Here is a 20,903-nt window from a genome sequence, read left to right as displayed (position 1 = left end):
AGAAACAGCCCCCATATGAAAGAAAAGGATGAATCACTGGAAAAGGAAGTAAACAAAACGGAGGGAAACAATTTGTCAGAGAAAGAATTCAGAGCAATGGTCATAAGGATGCTGAAAAGAATGGAAGACAAATTCAACAACTTGTGTAAGAGCCAAGAGGAAATGAAGAAGAACCAAGAAGAAATGAAGAATGACATAGCTGCAATAAAGAACACAATAGAAAGCATCAACAGTAGACTAGAGAAAGCAGAGGACTGCATCAGTGAGCTAGAAGACAAGGTAGGAAAAAACATCCAAGCAGAGCAGCAACTGGAAAAAACAACAACAAAATTTAAAAAAACAGGAGGAGAGCCTAAGGGAGCTTTGGGACAACACAAAACAAAACAATATCCACATAATAGGGGTTCCAGAAGGAGGGGAAACTGAGCGAGGAATAGAAAACCTCTTTGAAGAAATAATGACAGAAAACTTCCCTGATATTGGGAAGAAAAAACTCACACAAGTCCAAGAAGCTTACAGAGTCCCAAATAAGATGAACCCAAAAAAACCAACACCAAGACACATCATAATTAAATTGGCAAACACCAACAACAAAGTAAGAAGCTTAAACGCTTCCAGAAAGAGACAGACAGTTACCTATAAGGGATTTCCCATTGGACTATCAACTAATTTCTCAACAGAAACTCATCAGGCCAGAAGGGAATGCAATGAAATATACACAGTGATGCAAAACAAGGGACTGAATCCAAGAATACTATACCATCAAGGCTAATATTCAAAATTGAAGGTGAAATCAGAAGCTTCACAGACAAAAAAGGGCTAAGGGAGTTTATTACAAGCAGAACAGCAATGCAAGAAATCCTAAAGGTACTGCTGTAAAAAGAAGAAATAGGAAGGGAAGAAGGAACACAGGCATAAAGAATAAAAATGATGACAAACTAGTATCTATCAATAATAACTTTTAATGTAAATTGATTAAATGCTCCAATCAAAAGACATAGGCTAGTTGAATGAATAAGAAAACATGACCCATATATCTGCTGTCTACCAGAGACCCACCTCAGGACAAAGGACTCACACAGACTGAAAGTGAAGGAATGGAAAAAAAAATTTCAGGCAAATGTAAATGAAAATAAAGCTGGGGTAGCAATACTAATATCTGACAAATTAGACCTCAAAGTGAAGGCCATAACAAGAGATAAAGAAGGCCACTTTAAAAAAAATATATTTTATTGATTTTTTTTTTTTTTTACAGAGAGGAAGGGAGAGGGATAGAGAGTTAGAAACATCGATGAGAGAGAAACATCGATCAGCTGCTTCCTACACACTCCCTACTGGGGATGTGCCTGAAACCAAGGTACATGCCCTTGATTGGAATCGAACCTGGGACCTTTCAGTCCTCAGGTCGATGCTCTGGCCACTGAGCCAAACCAGCTAGTGCAGAAGGCCACTTCTTAATACTAACAGGAACAATTCAGCAAGAAGGTAAAACTCTGGTAAACATATATGCACCCAATATAGGAGCACCCAAATGCATAACAATACTTCTGGAATATATCAAGGGAGAACTAGACAGCAATACAGTCATAGTAGGGGATTTTAATACCATATTGACACCACTGGATAAATCCTCTAAACAAAAAATCAGCAAAGAAACATCAATCTTAAATGATTCAGATTGAATTAATTGACATCTTCAGAACATTTCACCCCAAAGCCACAGAATATACATTCTTCTCAAGTGCACCTGGGTCATTTTCAAAGATAGGCCACATATTGGGACACAGGCAAAATCTCTTCAAATTCAAGAAGATAGAAATTATATCAAGCATCTTCTCAGATCACAATGGCATAAAATTAGAAATCAACTACAATAAAGACAATGAAAAAAATTCAAACACTTGGAGGCTGAATAGCATGCTATTAAACAATGATTGGATTTCCAAAGAGATCAAAGAAGAAAAAGAGCAACAAGAAAAGCCCATAGTAACCAGAAGGAAGGAAATAATAAAGATCAGAGCAGAGATAAATGACATAGAGACCAAAAAGAAAAAAATACAAAAGATCAATAAAACCAAGAGCTGGTTATTTGAAATGATAAACAAAATTGATGAACCTCTAGCCAGGCTCACCAAGAAGCAAAGAGAGAGGACCCAAATAAATAAAACCAGAAATGAAAGAGGTAAAGTAACAACCGATCCCACAGAAATACAAAGGATTAAGAAAAAATACTATGAACAACTCTATTCCAACAAAATGGACAACCTAGAGGAAATGGACATATTCTTAGAAAAATACAAGCTTCCAAAACTCAATCAGGAAGAATAAAAAACCTGTATAGGCCGATAACTACCAAATAAATTGAAGCAGTAATAAAAAATCTTCTAGCAAACAAAAGCCTTGGTCTGCACAGCTTTACAAGGGAGTTCTACCAATCATTCAAAGAAGAACTAAAATCTATCCTCCTCAGACTATTCCAAAAAATTCAGGAGGAAGGCATACTTCCAAGCTCTTTCTATGAAGCCAGTATTACCCTAATTCCAAAACCAGATAAAGACACCACAAAGAAAGAGAACTACAGGCCAACATTCTTGATGAACAAAGATGCTAAAATCCTCAACAAAATTCTAACAAATTGAATCCAGCATTACATTACAAAGATCATACACCATGACCAAGTGGGATTTATTCTGGGGATGCAAGGATGGTACAATATTCACAAATCAATAAGTGTGATACATCACATAAACAAATTGAGAGAAAAAAATCACATAATCATATCAATTGATGCAGAAAAAGCATTTGATAAAATCCAACACCCTTTCTTGATAAAAACTCTCAGCAAGGTGGGAATAGAAGGATCATGCCTCAACATAATAAAAGCCTTATACAACAAACCTACAGCCAACATCATACTCAATGAGAAAAAACTAAATCCATTTCCCCAGGAACAAGACAGGGATGCCCACTTTCACAACTCCTGTTCAATATAGTACTGGAAGTGCTAGCCATAGTGATCAGACAAGATGAAGAAATAAAAGGCATCCAAATTGGAAAAGAAGAAGTAAAACTGTCCTTATTCGCAGATGACATGATACTATACATAGAAATCCAAAAGAGTCCATCAAAAAACTACTAGACTTATTAAATGAATTTGGCAATGTAGCAGGATAAAAAAATTAACACCCTGAAATCTATGGCTTTTTATACACCAATAATGAATTCACAGAAAGAGAAACTAAAAAAACAATCCCATTTACCATTGCATCAAAAAATTTAAGATACCTAGGAATAAACTTAACTAAGGAGGTAAAAGACCTATACTTGGAAAACTATAGAACATTGGAAAAAGAGATGGAGGAAGACATAAACAAATGGAAGAACATACCATGTTCATGGATTGGTAGAATCAACATCATTAAAATGTCCATACTACTCAAAGCAATTTATAGATTTAATGCAATTCCCATTAAAATACCAATAGCATATTTCACAGACCTAGAACAACCTCTCCAAAAATTCATCTGGAATTTTAAAAAAAGACCCCGAATAGCCACAGCAATCCGGAGAAAGAAGAACAAAGTTGGAGGGATCACAATACCAGATATCAAGCTATATTCCAAAGCCACTGTTCTCAAAACTGCCTGGTACCGGCACAAGAACAGATATATAGACCAATGGAACAGAACAGAGAAGCCAGAAATAGACCCAAGCAATTATGCTCAATTAATATTTGACAAAGGAGTCAGGAGCATACAATGTAGTCAAGACAATCTCTTCAATAAATGGTGCTGGGAAATTTGATCAGATACATGCCAAAAAAAGAAATGAGATCACCAACTTACACCATACACAAAAACAAACTCAAAATGGTTAAAAGACTTAAATGTAAGATGGGAAACCAGAACAATCTTAGAAGAGCCATAGGCAGAAAAATAGCAGATATATGTTGTAGCTATATCTTTACTGATACAGCTCCCAGGGCAATGGAAAGTAAGGAGAAAATAAACAAATGGGACTACATCAAAATAAAAAGCTTCTTCACAGCAAAAGAAACCATCAACAAAACAAGAAAGCCCATTGCATGGGATAACATATTTTCCAATGCTATGTCAGATAAGAGTTTAATCTCTAAAATTTACAGAGAACTCATACAACTTAACAAAAGGAGGATGACCAATCCAATCAAAAAATGGGCAAAGGACCCAAATAGACACTTTTTAAAAGAGGACATTCAGAAGGCCAAGAGACACATGAAAACATGCTCAAAGTCACTAATCATCTGAGAGATGCAAATCAAAACAACAATGCAGTACCATCTCACACCTGTCAGAATGGCTATCACCAACAAACTACAAGTGCTGGCGATGTGGAGAAAAAGGAACCCAATGCAGACTGGTGCAGCCACTGTGGAAAATAGAATGGAGTTTCCTCAAAAAGTTAAAAATTGAACTCCCATTTGACCCAGTAATCCCACTTCTAGGACTATATCCCAAGAAACCAGAAACACCAATCAGAAAAGATATATGCACCCCTATGTTTATAGCAGCACAATTTGCAGTACCTAAGATTTGGTAACAGCCTAAGTGCCCATGAGTGGATGAATGGATTAGAAAACTGTAGTACATCTACAGTTTGGAATAATATGCTGGTATAAAAAAGAAGGAACTTTTACCATCTGCAATAGTATGAACGGAACTGGAGAGCATTATCCTAAGTGAAATAAGCCAGTTGGAGAAAGATAAATATCACATGATCTCACTCAGATGTGGGATAATAATGATCAACATAAACTGATGAAGAAAAATAGATCCAGAGACAAGGTGCAGGGGAGGAGGGGGGGTTAGAAATCAACCAAAGAACTTGTATGCATGCATATTAGCATAACCAATTGACACAGACACTGGGGCAGTGGGGCCATGCCCTCGGGGATGGGAGTGGCTGGGGGGGCGGTGTCAATGGGGGAAAAGGGACACATATGTAACTTTAAACAATAATAAATAAATAAACAAATAAGAAATAATATATGCACCCCTATGTTCATAGCAGCATTTTTTACAATAGCTAAGATCTGGAACAACCCAAGTGCCCATCAGTATTGAACGAATAAGAAAGCAGTGGTACATTTACATAATGGAATACTATGCAGCTATAAAAAAGAAGGATCTCTTAGCTTTTGCAACAGCATGAATGACCTGAAAATTATTATGTAAGTGAAATAAGCCAGTTAGAGAAAGACAAGTATCACATGATCTCACTCATATGTGGAATCAAATGTATAGAATAAACTGATGAACAAAATATATCCAGAGACATCAAAGCTTAGAACAGAATGCAAATCTTAGAGGAAAGGCAGGGGACAGTGTGTGGTTGGAAGTGATCAACTAAAGAACTTGTATGCATATATGCATAACCCATGGACATAGACAACAAGTGGTGAAAGCCTGAGGTAGGGCATGGTGGTGGGCTAGAAGGGGTCAGTGGGGGAAAAAGGAGACCTCCTATATAATAAAAGCCTAATATGCAAATCAACCCAAAGGTGGAACAACTGGTTGGTGGGGAGTTGTGGCTGGCAAGCAGGCGGCGCCAGGCCAGCCAAGGTGGGTGCCAGCAGGCAGAGGGAGGGGACAGCGATTGGGGGATAGTGACAACCAGCCGTGGCGGAGAGGTGATCAAGGTGAGGGGCCAGTTGGTGCCGTTTCCCCATCAGCCCGTCCCCCTGGGGAATGGGCCTAAGCCATCAGTCAGATATCCCCCAAGAACTCCCAGACTTCGAGAGGGCGCAGGCCAGGCTGCGGTTATCCCCCCCGCCCCCCACCTCTGAGTGCACAAATTTCATGCACCGAGCCTCTAGTCTAATCTAATAATAGACAAACATTGTAATTCACCGTACCTTCGCTACGCCCCCATTGGCTAATCAGTGCGATATGCAAATTAACCGCCAACAAAGATGGCGGCTAATTTGCAAGGCACAGCAGGACAGTGCCATACCGCCTGCCCTGCCGCCATCCGGGCCTGCTATCTGTGACCGGGGGTGGTGGGCATCCCATGTGCGACCCGACCTGGGGCTGGTGGGTGGGACTGTGGCGATTGGGCACCTGCCCCGCCCTCATCTGGCCTTCCAGTGGGGGACCTGGTGAGGTGGGGCGGCAGTGCCCACAGGGGCAGAGCGTCCAGGGTTGGGCAGGGCAGGACACCTGGCTTCCACCCAGTCCCAGTCACTCCAGGCAGGTGAGCAGCACGCACTGGCTTCCCGCCCTGCCCAGGCCGCTCCGGGCCTGTGGGCAGCACGCAGAGAGCCTCTGGACAGGGGAGGCGGGCAGCCGGAGGGCGGGCTGTACTCCCCACATAGCTGGGGTGGCAGCCGTGAGCATGCCAAGTGGAGCCTGCAGGCTGAGCTGAAGTAGCGCCTGCAGGCCATCAGTGCCGAGGAGTAGCTGCACAAGTCCCGCCTCCTGGCCCAGAAGGTGCAGGATCACAGGGACAGCCACCATGGCAGGCCAGACTGACGTCCTCCTGGCCACACCACGGGGGTTTGCGGATCTGCAAAGCCACAGGCCTCCGGTGTGCACATCCTCTCCTCCCCACCTTGCATGTGAACATCCCCCACCACACTGTCACCGTTGCCCACCTGCAACAGTTGCAGACCAAGGAGTGCACAGGTTCCCCCCGCCTCTCCACCGCACTTCCATCAACCCAGCATGCCTAATACCCCTGCAGGATGTGCACACATCCCCTCTGATGCGCTCACGTCCTTTGGAGAGTGTCTGGGTGTTCTGGGTGCTGAGGGTGGGAGCCTGTGAGATGACAGTGAGAGGGTGGAGTGGTGACGCCCTGTTCCTGCAGGAGGCCAGTGCAGTGACGAGATCACCTCTGGAGGTTTAATGCAGGTGCTGAGGCGGGAGCAAGTACAGTCAGACACACCTGCTGGGCTCGGGTGGCCCTCGCTGAGGTGCCTTCGGTCAGCGTTCAAGATCAAGAACCCAGAGGTGGAGAGGAATTCCATCCTCTCAGTGAAACAGTGGGATAGTCGGGGTGACTGTAGAGGAGGAATGTGCACTTTGGGTGCCAGCACCCATGAGCGAAGGCTGCCCTGACTGAGCCTCGCTTGCTTGGGGCCTAGCGCACTCCTGCCAGGCAATGGGTGACAGGACATGCTTTTCTGAATTAATAAGAGAAAACGTTGATTCTCCCGCTGCCCACGAAGGTGGAAAGTGAAGTGGGGAGACATGTGGGGAGTGAGCGAGGTTCCCTGTCTGGAGGTTCCAAATCTGCTGTTGGTTTCTTTCACTGCTGGCTAGAGATATACAGGGTGTCTCCCCAAAATGTATACACACTTTGAATACCTACTAATTCCAATGGTTTTAAGGATGAGTAGAAAGAAACAACAACGGAGCTGTTATCTGTTAAAAGTGTGGGCACAAACGGGCAGTCGGACATTCCCTGAGGGGTCTCAGATTGGAGAGGGTGCAGGCCAGACTAGGGGCCCCTCCCCCCACCAGTACACAAATTTCATGCACTGGGCTACTAATCTAATCTAATAAAAGAGAAACATGCAAATTGATCTCACCTCTGCTATGCCCCAAGCCACGCCCACCAGCCAATCAGAGCGATTATATGCAAATTAACTTAACCAAGATGGCGGCTGGCAGCCACGGAGCTGGAGCAAGCAGGAGGCTTGGTTGCCCCGGCGATGGAGGAAGCAAAGCTTCCCACCTGCCCTGGCCGGCCCTCACCTTCGCTCAAGACTACAAAGTTTCAATTATAGAAAATAAATAAATCCCAGATACCTGCTTCCAGCCAGCCTCCACTGGGAGCTTGAATGGCTGGGGGCTGTGGCCAGCCTGCAAACAGCCACCAGCCACTCACCCAGGCTGGACAGGGACCCCAGCAGGACCCCCCTCTCTGAAGGGGGTGTGGCCAGCCTGAAAACAGCCCTCAGCCCCTCACCCAGGCTGGCCAGGCACCCCAGCAGGACCCCCACCCTGATCCGGGACACCCTTCAGGGCAAACCAGCCGGCCCCCACCCATGCACCAGGCCTCTATCCTATATAATAAAAGTAATATGCAAACTGACCCTAACAGCAGAATGACTGGGAATGATGGTCACTATGACACACACTGACCACCAAGGGGCAAATGCTTAATGCAGGAGCTGCCCCCTGGTGGTCAGTGCGCTCCCATAGGGGGAGCTCTGCTCAGCCACAAGCCAGGCTGATGGCTGCCAATACTGTGGTGGTGACGGGAGCCTCTCCTGCCTCCTCAGCAGCGCTAAGGATGTCCGACTGCAGCTTAGACCTGCTCCCTGCTGGCAAGTGGACATCCCCCGAGGGCTCCCGGGCTGCCAGAGGAATGTCTGACTGCCAGCTTAGGCCCAATCCCCCGGGGAGCGGGCCTAAGCCAGCAGATGGTCATCCACCAAAGGGGTCCCAGGCTGTGATAGGACACAGGCCGGGCTAAGGGACCCCCCGAGTGCACAGATTTTTGTGCACTGGGCCTCTAGTAAATTAATAAGAATCATAGGGAATCTAATTTCTTTGCAAAGTCTTATTCTGGTCTCCTAAGTTATGTCCTTCTTTGTGTTCCTATATACTCTGTATACAGTAGGTCCTCGGGTTATGTCTGAGTTCTGTTCCTAAGGCGTGACTTAACTTGATTTTCACTGTAAGTTGGAGCCCATCTACATAATCACCTACATCACTCACATAGAGCACATACACAGCAGTAATGAAGTGAAACAGTAAAAAAAAATTAAAAGAAAGATAACAAATCCTGACCTTTACTTGTGGTAAGTAAATAATAAAAAACATAAACACATATGTACATACATCGAAATGATGGAACTTTTTTTTTAGTAAATAAATGGGAGATGGCAATGTAACCACGAAATGCTGTACATTGGGTCTGACGTAACCTGAGGACTGTCTGTACAGTTCTTTTTTGATATTTAACTCAGTCTGAGTTGCTGTATACTAGTATATAGTTGTTTACGTAATTTACTCTCCGGATTGGTAGTTGTATGATGGCAGGATTGTTTTTGTTTTTGCACATACTGTATATGCAACTTCCTGCCCAACTCCACCTCTACGGAGGGGTTCTGTCTACTCAATGTCTGACCCAGTGACTTGTCTTTTTATAATCACTCTATGATAAATGTAATTTAAACAAAATTTCTGCATCCAATTCAATAAACATTTTTTGAGAGCCTACAATGAGAGGTTTGCAAGTATGGAACGTCAAAAAAAAAAATTCAGCTGAGAATAAATAAGCCTTTCATACATAAGAAAATGAAATGAATTATTATACAAGTGAAGTATGATTAAGAGCTCTTTGTATGATAAAGGCAGTTAATTATTTTGCAGATCAGAAAGTTGAAGGTATCTTCATGAAGGGAATCAGACCTCATATAAAAATTAAATAGGACTTGTGTAGAGGAATAAGTTAGGGAGGTCAAGGGCCTTTTAAATGAGAAGTGGATTGTAAGAAAAATATTCTGAGTTAGGATTTCAATCTAGTGCATCAAGGAATAGAGAAGTGGTGGGTATGTTTTGGGAGATAGATTCTTAAAGATTAATGGTAAAAAATAAAGTTCTATTGGAAATAAGCCCAGTCCCTGGAAGCCTTGGAATACTAAGATAAAGGACAAAGACTTGGTTTGGAGAGTAATGAGGGTTCCAAACAGTTTCAGTCCATAAGAGCATATCTATAGTAGGAGAAGGATGGATATGGAAGACTAGTTAAAAATTTCTCTTTGATACATAAGTGAAGCTAAAAAATACAATGTTAGAGTTGTTTCAGAGGATGAATCAATAGGAGGGTCATATTCATCAAAGGGATTATAGGAGAAGAATGTAACCACATTTTTGCCCCTTTCCCACAATCCAAATCTCCCTTCACATTTTGGTTTGAATTCCACTTCCTCCACTAAGTGATTAATATGATTTTTTTCTCCACTATAATTTTCAAGTAAAGAGATGAGAGAGAGAGAGAGAGAGAGAGAGAGAGAGAGATCTCAAGTGTGTAAAAAAATCAACGTGATCCTTAGCTGACTTCAGTGATGGTCATTTGATTTAACCCCAGAATCTCAACGAACATTTATCATTAATTGATGCTTTTTGGTTTACTTGTGTTTTGGAAACCACGTCTCTCAGGTTAGGAGTCTCTGCTGAAATACCATGATGCTAATGCCAAGGAAATCCCTTTAGAATCAATGGAAAACTTTAACTTTGCCCTGAGGCTAACATAATTATTGTCACTGACCTATTGGTAGAAAGAATATCCTAGACTGACATAATTTATTCCCAAATGTTTTAAAGACCAAGATGTTTATTCTTAATTTCTCTAAAAACAAACAACATCAGGTGGCCAATTAGCTACTATAAAATGTTTGATAGTAAACTCAAACATTAGAAATTGAGGACTGATTTCTAATTTATTTATCTTATAGCATTAAAATGCAGAAATACACATTTCCCTAAAATACTTAAGCATTTTTAATTGGTTTTGTATTTTATCCACTTAAATCTTTTCTTGGCCTGTCTCTAAACTGAAGATACTATGGAAAGCCATATGAAACATAGTGGTACATCGGATCGTTCTGTCCCATTCTGAGTTAAAAATTACCGTTGTCTTATCAGTAAATATGCAGGTAAGGCTGTACTTGACTCTGTAAAATAAATATGGGATGTAAAGTATAATTGATTTCTAATTCAGTTGAATAATTTGTATTTTACATTGGGGGATGGAAATGAATTTTTACTCATTATTCTGATACCTTTATCTTCCACATAAAATAGTGATTATTAAAAGTTAAACCAATATGACAAGTATTATCAGTTGATTTACCATTATGTGTTGCTAAAATAATAAGCTGTCTTTGCATACTTTTACTAAGTTTTTCCAAAATACTATAATTCTAAAAGGTATTTTTAAAGTGTTATGGACGTAAAATACAAAGGGCAAACTTATTTTATTCATTTTATTATAAACCTCTAGTGTTAAGAGTCCAGAAGATTATACCATACTATGTAAGCAAATAGAAAAACAGTATATTAAAGTCAGTGTAAATAATGATAAGAAACAGAAAAAAAAACCTAACCAAAATATATTTGAAAAACAGCATATTTCGATTAACCATTGTATACTTTTTTTCAAAATTGTCTATTTAAAAAATGAGGCCAAATATTTTTAGCAATTTCTGGAAGAAAAAAAAATGATTTTGGCATTCTTAAAATCCCATGTTTCTTGTAATATATGGTTGCTAAACTATCATAAATTTATAAGAAACTTAGGTGATCATTGAATTCCAACGAACATATGGTGGATTAGGAGTAAATGCGTTTATAAATGTAAATAATCATATAATAAATGCAGAACCTCCATGGAATTCACCAAAAATGAAGACATTAGTTATTATATAAGAAGTTTGAGAGAATACAAGATAGGAATATGAACACTGTAATTAGAGACTTAGTTGCCAAATCTCATAATCATAGACATGCATGTACCATTCTTAAAACAGAGACAGAAAGTATTAGAATAAACAGGTAATAATAATAATTTCTTGGGGGAATGTGTTATATTAATATAAGATTTAGAATGTTGAAAGGAACATAAAAATGGTATAAATAATAACTTATATTCTTATCCTGTATTAAAGATGAGTAGGTCTTTCTTTATATTCCCTGATAAATCTAGCTGTGAAGAGATACTAAGCTAGAAAACTATTTAAAAAGCCTACAGTGATTCTGTGGAGTTTTTAATATTAGACATTTAAAATGTCTAAAGAGCAATTTATTTTCAAACACCACATCAGTCCCATAGGAAAGTATTTTAAATTAATTTTTTTCCTGGAGAAAAAGACATCATAAGAAAATGTCTTTTAATTTTGTAAATGCCAAATTATATACACTGACTAGGAATTTTCACATCAGCGTTGGATAATTCATGCAGAAAAGCTATTCTGTCTTGGGAATCCATGCAGGCATTTCTAGATAATCCTGTGTACACTATCTGTCATGTTTTTCTTCTCACAGACTTGACCTACTGTGCGTGTTCTAATTTTCAGGAGACAGCATAAGAGGAGTGAAGAGAGTTTTTCCTTTTTGTATACGGAAATATTAGAGGGGAGAATTAGACCCCTCTACTTCTGAATCTAATTTCTCTATGATTTCTGTCTCAGCCAATAAGCCAAGAATGGTTAAGGAAAATCACTCCTTGACAACTGAGTTTATCCTCATAGGATTTACAGATCACCCAGTGCTGAAGAGTCTTCTGTTTTTATTGTTCTTTGCCATCTATCTGATCACCATGATGGGTAATCTTGGCTTGGTGGCATTGATATTTATGGAGCGTCGTCTTCACACACCAATGTACATCTTTCTGGGCAACCTGGCTCTGATGGATTCCTGTTGTTCCTGTGCCATTACCCCCAAGATGTTAGAGAACTTCTTTTCTGAGGACAGAATGATTTCCCTCAGTGAATGCATGGTACAATTTTATTTTCTCTGCCTTGCTGAAACTGCAGATTGCTTTCTCCTGGCGGCAATGGCTTATGATCGCTATGTGGCCATATGTAGCCCACTGCAGTACCACACTAGGATGTCAAAGAAACTCTGCGTTCAGATGACTATAGGGACCTTCATAGCTAGTAACCTGCATTCCATGATCCATGCAGGGCTTCTTTTAAGGTTAACTTTCTGCAGGTCTAATCAAATTGACCATTTTTTTTGTGATATCCTTCCACTCTATAGACTCTCCTGTACTGACCCTTACCTCAATGAATTAATGATATATATTTTTTCAATGCCAATTCAAATCTTCACGATTGCCACTGTCTTAATTTCTTATATTTGCATCATTTTTACTGTTTTCAAGATGAAATCCAAAGAAGGGAGAGGTAAAGCATTTTCTACTTGTGCATCCCACTTTCTATCTGTCTTGATATTCTACATTTGTCTTCTCATGTATATTCGACCATTTGAAAAAGGGGATAAAGATATACCTGTGGCAATTTTTTATACAATTGTAATTCCTTTATTAAACCCTTTCATTTATAGCCTGAGAAATAAGGAGGTGATAAATGTTCTGAAAAAAATTATGAGGAATCATATTCATAAATGAACAGCCTCAATGGAAAACATTTTAATTTATTAAAATAGTTTTCTAGATATGGGACATAGAAAAAGGAAAATAGGTTTTTATATAAAATAATAATCTCTAAATCATTAGATTGTTTTTCCTAAAAAGATTTATGACTGGAATTTCAAAATCATCTGCCAAATCTTAATCCAAATTCCACCATTACCAAGTAAAGCAGGAGGAAACTCAAGAAACTTTCATTGTCAACCCTCATTACTCTCATGGAATTGTGTCAGACTATTGTTCCAAACCTCAATAAATAAACACAGCATCAAATTAAATGTTTAAATGGATAGAAGAGTCTGCCTTGATTAACTTTGTCTAATCAACGGAAGACATTATATCTAATCCTATGTAGAGTATTTGAAACATTTAAAATTTCCTGGCAGGAGCCTGATCATTTTCATTCAGAAAAATGATCTGGCAGACACTTGTAGATTAGTTTGAGGGGAGAGAGACAAGAAGCAAACTAATTGCAGTAATCTATTTTTAAAGTAATGAAATTTAATCTAGATAAGACCCACAAATGGGGAGAAACACACACACAGTCATATATATACATTTTATAGAATAATTAACAATGAATTATAACAAGTTGGCTACAGTAGATTAAGATCTACTTTAGCCTAAAGTATGATTAAGGTCCTTTAGCTTTTTACAAGTACCAATCATGTTATGTATTATGGAATAAAGAACAGCTACTTACATAGTAAACACTCAATAAGCATTTAAAAACATTAATAAGGTCATTGTTTATTTTTTATATTTTTAAAAACATAGTGAATTAATAGTGAAATTAATTTTTTAAAATATATTTTTATGGATTTCAGAAAGGAAGGGAGAGGGAGAGAGAAATAGAAACATCAATGACGAGAGAGAATCATTGATCAGCTGCCTCCTGCACCGATCTGGGGGTTGAGCCTGTAACCCGGGCATGTGCCCTTGGCCGGAATAAAACCCGGGACCCTTCAGTCTGCAGGCCGATGCTCTATCTACTGAGACAAACTAGTTAGGGCTGAAATTAATTTTTTGTGTGTTTATTGGCCATTTTTACTTCTATGAATTATCTATTCATTTCCTAATTTATTTGTATAATTATTTATATAGAAAAATATTAAAGTGTTGAAACTATTTGTGGAAAATTATTTCTGTGTATTAATATTTGTTATTTAGAATTGATAAAAATTTGATATAGTCATATATGTTGATTTTTGTGTTATATGATCTTTAAGGTTTTTGTTTAGAATTTCTTAATCTGAGATCTACTATTAATCAATATTTATTTTTCTCCCTTTTTTTTCTTTTCCTCCTCCTCCTTGCTTTTTTTTATATTTTAAATTTTTTGCACTTCACTTATGATTCTGCCTGGAGTTTATTAACATATGGCATGAATTGAAGATGTAACTTTATTTGGCTTGTTTCTCCAAATATTATCCACAGATTAAATTAACTCAAATAAATATTCAAGCAGGACTTTTTTGAGAACCTGGCAAAATAATTCTAATTTTTTTCTAGAAAAGTAATAACCAATAAAACAAACAGACTTAATGTATATAGTTTAAAATATGACAAAGTTCCAACAATTAAAGCAATTTGATTTTAAGTCAAAAATCAGTAGATAGATCAATTAAAAATATCAGATTATCCACATTTTATTACCCCCATATAAAATAAGAAGAGCATCACTAATCAATGAGGAAAGAAAAGGTTGATAAGTGAATGGTCCTAGATAAATTGGTTAGCTGTTTATCTTTTCTGTTTGAGTTAAAATTTATGTTTCCCCATTCAGAGATATTTGATAAACGTAATTTGTATTTTTCTTTTCCCATAGCTTACATTTTTATGCACAGCACTCTTACTCAAGTGGGATTCATTTTAGAATGTTCTTAAGTGAGCCCAGCTGGCATGGCTCAGTGGTTGAGCATTGACCTATGAACCAGGAGGTCAGGATTTGATTCCCTGTCAGGGCATATGCCAGAGTTGCAGGCTCAATCCTCAGTGTGGGGTGACAGAAAGCAGCTGATCAATGATTCTCTCTCATCATTGATATTTCTATCTCTCCCTTTCCCTTCTTCTCTGAAATCAATAAAAATATATTTTAAAAAAGAAAATGCTGTTAAGTGAGAATTAAAGTTTGATTTTTTATAGTTCACCATTAGTTAAAAAACATTAACTCTTCCTTTACTCACTGATTTCTTATGACTTCTTTTTGCTCATACATAGTAATACACTCACAGGCCTTGCATATGCAGAGAGGTCTATTTCTAGTTGATTAGTCTGCTCAACAAAAATAAAAATAGACAGTCCCAATATCTACATCCTAAAGTGGCTAGTCTTCTGCTCACCAAGATCTCTGCATTTTAGCTACAGCCACTTTGTAATTGTTTTAGCTATTTATCTAAAAATTTGCCTTTATATTTCTTAGTTATGGTAAATTAATATTTATTTATTTATTAATCCCTCCCTATTTCTCTTATCCTTGATGGTATATCACAATTTTCAATAATTAAATAATCCATTTTTATTAGGGACATGCAAATATTTTTCACCACTGAAACAGTGTATACCATGCTTATATTATCTTTTCTGTATGATTCTTGTGGGACTTTTTAAAAGTTAGTAAAACTTTATCTTCCCATTTGTTCAATTACATCCATCATGTGTCTATCAAATATCTCAAACACTCGACTGTATCAAATAATCTTTTGTTCTTTTTTATCTTAGAGACTTTTTCCTGGTCCCCTATTCTCCTATTCTGGTCTAGAGAGATTGTTCTCTGGGCCCAGTGGATCAGCTGTCCTGCTGAGACTTCCCTTTGCTCATTTCTTGTGTTAAACTGTTTTCAAGGTCCATCTTCCTCTTCCGGGTTCATGCTCTTGTTTTGCTAAGAAATCGTAGTTGCCCTCTTGCCAGTCAAGTTTTGGAGTCTGGACATGTTGCAAAAAGATCTTTATTCTTTCTTCACACATGATTAATAATTTGGTTTCTATAGAATTCTAGATTTGAAATAATTTTTGTTCTAACATTGAAGGCATTTTCCCTTTATATTTTAGCAAGTTGTGCTACTTTTGAGAAATTGCATGTCCTTCTGTTGTCTCTCTGAAAACCTTTAGAAATTTCTTTATATCTGGCTTTATAAAATCTCAGAATACGTATCTTTGACTTTTTTTCATTCATTTTTCTACATGGTGATGGAAACTTTATTTCTTTTATCTTTGCCTTCTAGGCTCTGTTTTTTCTTTTCTTTCCCTTTCTTTTTCCATCCCTTCCCTTTTCCATTTGTTCTCTTCCCCCTTTCCATCTCTACCCTTCCCTCTCCTTTCCTCCTGTCTACTTCACTTTCCTCTACTCCTTTTCTCTCCCTACCTCACTCCCCTGCCTTACTCTTTCCTTCCCTCTTCCTCTCTTTCTCTTTCACTGTATAGATTCAAAGCTTTATTTCCTCAATGAAGACAAAACCAAGAGTACAACAAAATAGATTCAATTCCCACAGAAAAATCAGAATTAACAAATCTAAGTACCAGTTTTCAAAATAAATTCTTTTTCTAATATCCTATGGGGATTATTAATATTTTAAGTATTATCATTATGAACCCATTGATTGTGTTATGTTTTATCAGCCTAAATGCATTGTAATTATTATTCCTTATCTCAAATTTGGCATGTAAAAACTCAAAAACTTCAAGATGGTTTCTGAGACCTTCTGATATGACTGCAGTAGTCTCTGATTTCTTGTTCTCTGGTATAACACATCTAAGCTAAACTTGTACATTTCCTGCCTCAGAATGGGAATTAGATATTTTTCTGAATAGGCCCTATAAGCAATAATGTTCACTAGTTTCTGGTCCATACTTCCTCTGTTATTTTTTAAAAATAAAAAAACACACAAACATACATGCATATCTACAACATTTTATTTCCCCTTCTTTCTCACCCAAATGATAGCATGCACACACACAAACACACACACATTTTGTGCCTTACATTTTTTTCTTTTACTTTACAACATGATTTGGAAATCATTCCATATCATAGGTACTAATATTTCTCCTTTTTTTATATGGTTACAAACGACTTCATTGTGAATTTATTCAACTGGTCTCTTATGAATTAGTTTTTAAATTATTTCCTATACTTTATCTGACACATCTCTAGTTATACATTTATTTAGAGCTTTTTAAAATCACTTTGTTTTAGTTTTATGTAAAATATAGAGCTGAGTTTCCTTTTTGCTCAAATCTGAAAATCTTTTTATTGTAATAGTAGAAATTATCCCGTTCACATTAATTGTGTTTGGTCTAAATGCTCATATTATTTAAATGGTATTTACCAATGGTATTATGTTATCTTTATTGTTTACTTAAAGGCTTGTTTTATTTACTTTTTATATTCCTTTTTGTATTTCAGATAGTTTGAATTATTGTTACCTTTATACATTTATTGCATATCCAATAAGCTAATAATTTCATTTGTTAGCTTTAAATAATATCATTTGATTATGAATTGTATTTATGTGGTAATCAATGAACTTATTCTATTCTTCTACTGCTTATTTTGAAATTTTTATTAATTTTTTTTACTTTTGGGGTGAGGGCTGGGTGGAGGTGGGGGAAAGAGAGGAAAAATAGGGGGTATCTGTAATATTATCAACAATCCTATATAATAAAAACCCAATATGCAAATCGACCAAACAGCAGAATGACTGGTCGCTATGATGCGCACTGACCACCAGAGACTGCCCCCAGCCTGCAGGCTCCAGGCCATCCAAGGTGGGTGCCAGCGGGGGCCCCCCTGATTGCCCCACTGGTTGTCCCACAGATTGGCCCTGATTGCCAGCCAGACCTGGGGACCCTATTCGTGCACAAATTTTGGCAACTGGGCCTCTAGTAAATAAAATAAAATAAAGCAAAAAATATGTCTTTTTTCTCCTTAAAGTTTTGCTCACTAGTGGATCTTGCTCACAGCAATTATTACTGTGTTGTACTAATAGCTATTTTCTATTTCCCTGATGCTTTCTACATGTATTAATTGAAAAGTAAAGCTTACTTAGATATAAAATCCTCAACTCACTTTTTTCCTTGAGCTTATTGAAAATATAGATCTTCAGTTATCTTGTTTTGTATGTTGTCGTTGAGATGCTATTCTGATTTCCTTTCTACGTGAAGGTGCAGATATATATTTTTTAACTTGAAGTCTAATACTTTTACTAGGATATATCTTGGATTTTCTTTTCTGCATTAAGTATCATAAGTATGTTTCAAAATGTACATTAGTCTTCTGTTATTCCCCAAATTTTCCTGGTTTATAATTTTAAATATTATTTGTATTCCATTATTTCTTTTCCTTTTCAGGGACTCCAATTTTATGTGTGATATATCACCCTTGCTAATCTTCCATACCATTATACTCTAATTCTTTTCACCCATTTATTTGTTTCATGTTCATTCTCTTAGTTATTTCCCCTCTTTAATGACCCGTATATAATAGAATCTTTTACCCTTTGAGAATCTTGCAATTTAATTTTAATTTCTGAAATGATTGTCTTTTACTCCATTGTTTAACACAATTAGATAATTTTCATTTTATATATTTCCTTTAGCCCATGTGTGTTTTCATTTTTGATAAAAGTTATTTTTTCAGATCTGCAACTGATTGTTTAAAGAAAATGAGTTTAGGTTGAGATGTTATGTTAGAATTGTTCCCTTTCTATGGTTGTCTTTCTTGGAAGAATTTTAATCAAATAAAATATTTCTATTTATATTTTCTGTTTTCTTCTTTTATTGGTTTTGTGTGGAGGTAGCCTATCACATTTCTGATTTTTTTTGGGAAATACCCATTCTTTTCTGGATCAGCAATAATAGATAATCTATTTATAGAGAAGTGAGGGATATTATAGTTTACTAAGTTGTTAGTGAGAGTACTCTCCTCTACTGGTGCAGTGATTTGCTACTTAACATATGGTTTATCTTTGAGGCATATGGCTAGATGTGTCTTCTGACCTTGCGATTTTTCTTTGTTTTTTTTGTAGCAACTTGTTTGAAGTTCCAAGAAACAGACTCTGAAATAGATATGAGAAATACCCTTAGACTCTTTACTTATTGAGGGAGTGGAAGAAATAAGATTGAGCAGACAGATAAATTGAATGTAATCACAACAAAGACCTTAGCCAATCCCTCAGAGAAGTGAGGGTTCAGGATTTCCCTTTAGAGTTCCTATGCCTTAAGGCAGGAGACTGGAATTTATACTTTCTATGGGACTGTCATTGGATGGAGGCTGCCCTCAAGGAAAGCCTTGAAGAAAATTCTTTTCAGCTAAAGATATTTCAGAGAGATGGAATCAGTTGAAAGCTATCAGCTATTTGCTCTCTTACAACCGAGGAAATAAAAGTAGGGTCTGGGCTACAAACCACAGATCCATTATAGGCAACCTCTTATGTTGTTCAGATGTACTGTTCCTTATAGTAAGTTCTGGGGAAAGTCCCTCCCACCCCCACCCCAAGACCCATTTCCATAAAAAGTGACACACAAATTGCTTAAAAGGATGAATTTGTTGTAAGGATACATGGGAGACAGAATGGGAGTTCTTAGAAGGACAATATCCTGCTCAGAAATATGTGCAGACTACATAAGAAACTGGGAAAATCTGCCTAATTTTTCATGGAAGAAATACTAAATAAACAGAATGCTTCAGCCACTTGAGGTCATACAGCTTTGTTCTTTGGAGTTGTCATTTGGAATTGGTTGTTGACCTTAGAAGAGAGAATTCAGTGAATTGGCAGGGGCAAAATAAATAAATAAATAGGAAGAAACCAAATAGAACAATTTCCAACCTATTTCCCATTCCCTTTGTATTACCAGTGTGTTTTTTTATAAGTATAAGTAAGCTTCAGTCACCCTAGTTTACTATCCTTTTTAAAACTTTTATTATTAGATTTTGTTTTTCCAAGCTTCCAGGCTATTATCATGTACTTCTCCCAGGCTTCTTTTCCTTGTTTTTTTGCCAGTTATTATTCTACTTACCTTGCAAGGTTCATCCGAGACGACACTTCCATTTGGGAAATATTTCTTCCTCCATTCACTTCTTTCACTACTTAGAGGCCCAGCGCGCAATTGAAATCGCGCGAGGAGGTGCCCGCCTCCTGCCTTCTGCTGTGCGAGGAGGCGCCCTGCTGGGCGCTGGCCCAAGAGGTGCTCCATGCACCTCATGGTGACCGGTCGTTTGGTCATTTTGGTCGTGATGCCTCTTGGCCTTTTATTATTATGATGCTTTTTGTGTGTGGATGCCAGGTGTTTATCTCCCCCCACACCCTCACACCCCAAGTGGGACTGCTCATATGCACAACACACATAGGCATTGGCACCAGTGGCGAGAACAGCAACCCTGGCCCCTGAGGAGAGGATAGGGCTCTCTCTCAGTCCTTGGCTCCATGGTGGGAGATGGGAGAGGAAGATGGCTTCTCTTTCCTGCCTTCAGTGGGGACTGAGGGGACCCATAAGCAAACTCCACCTCTTCTAGCTGTCAGCCAAAAAGAAACCACTCTGGTGACATGTTTCATTCTAATTACTAAAGTAAGTGGAGAAGGGATTGGCCTGGTCCTGACCAACACAGGGGAAGGCGTGAATGGGTAAAGATAGAGGTATAGTGTGGACTAGGCCATGAAAGGGGGCAGGTGACACCATTAGATGTACGTGCAGGGACAGGAGGGCAGTTATTAGGCTTCTGAGCTTTGTCATCCCTTGTGGAGCATGAAAGGTAGGGAAGAT

General features: G+C 38.1%; 1 protein-coding gene across 1 annotated transcript; it reads left to right on the top strand.

Annotated features, from left to right (window-relative positions):
• The first annotated feature begins 12,195 nt into the window (after positions 1 to 12,195).
• On the top strand, positions 12,196 to 13,122 carry OR5K4 (olfactory receptor family 5 subfamily K member 4). The gene has a single exon (XM_070403517.1). The coding sequence runs from the start codon at positions 12,196 to 12,198 to the stop codon at positions 13,120 to 13,122; it is 927 nt and encodes a 308-aa protein (XP_070259618.1).
• The last annotated feature ends 7,781 nt before the right edge of the window (positions 13,123 to 20,903 follow it).

Source organism: Myotis yumanensis, unplaced genomic scaffold (assembly GCF_028538775.1).
Source record: "Myotis yumanensis isolate MYYU_CA2020_CCGP unplaced genomic scaffold, mMyoYum1.0.hap1 SCAF_2, whole genome shotgun sequence".
In the NCBI taxonomy this organism is placed as follows: domain Eukaryota; kingdom Metazoa; phylum Chordata; class Mammalia; order Chiroptera; family Vespertilionidae; genus Myotis; species Myotis yumanensis.
This window is presented reverse-complemented; position numbering and strand designations above follow the sequence as displayed.

Bases quoted from the DNA above. Each gene is read 5' to 3' on its own strand.
- OR5K4 (XM_070403517.1), top strand. From the start codon at position 12,196: ATGGTTAAGGAAAATCACTCCTTGACAACTGAGTTTATCCTCATAGGA.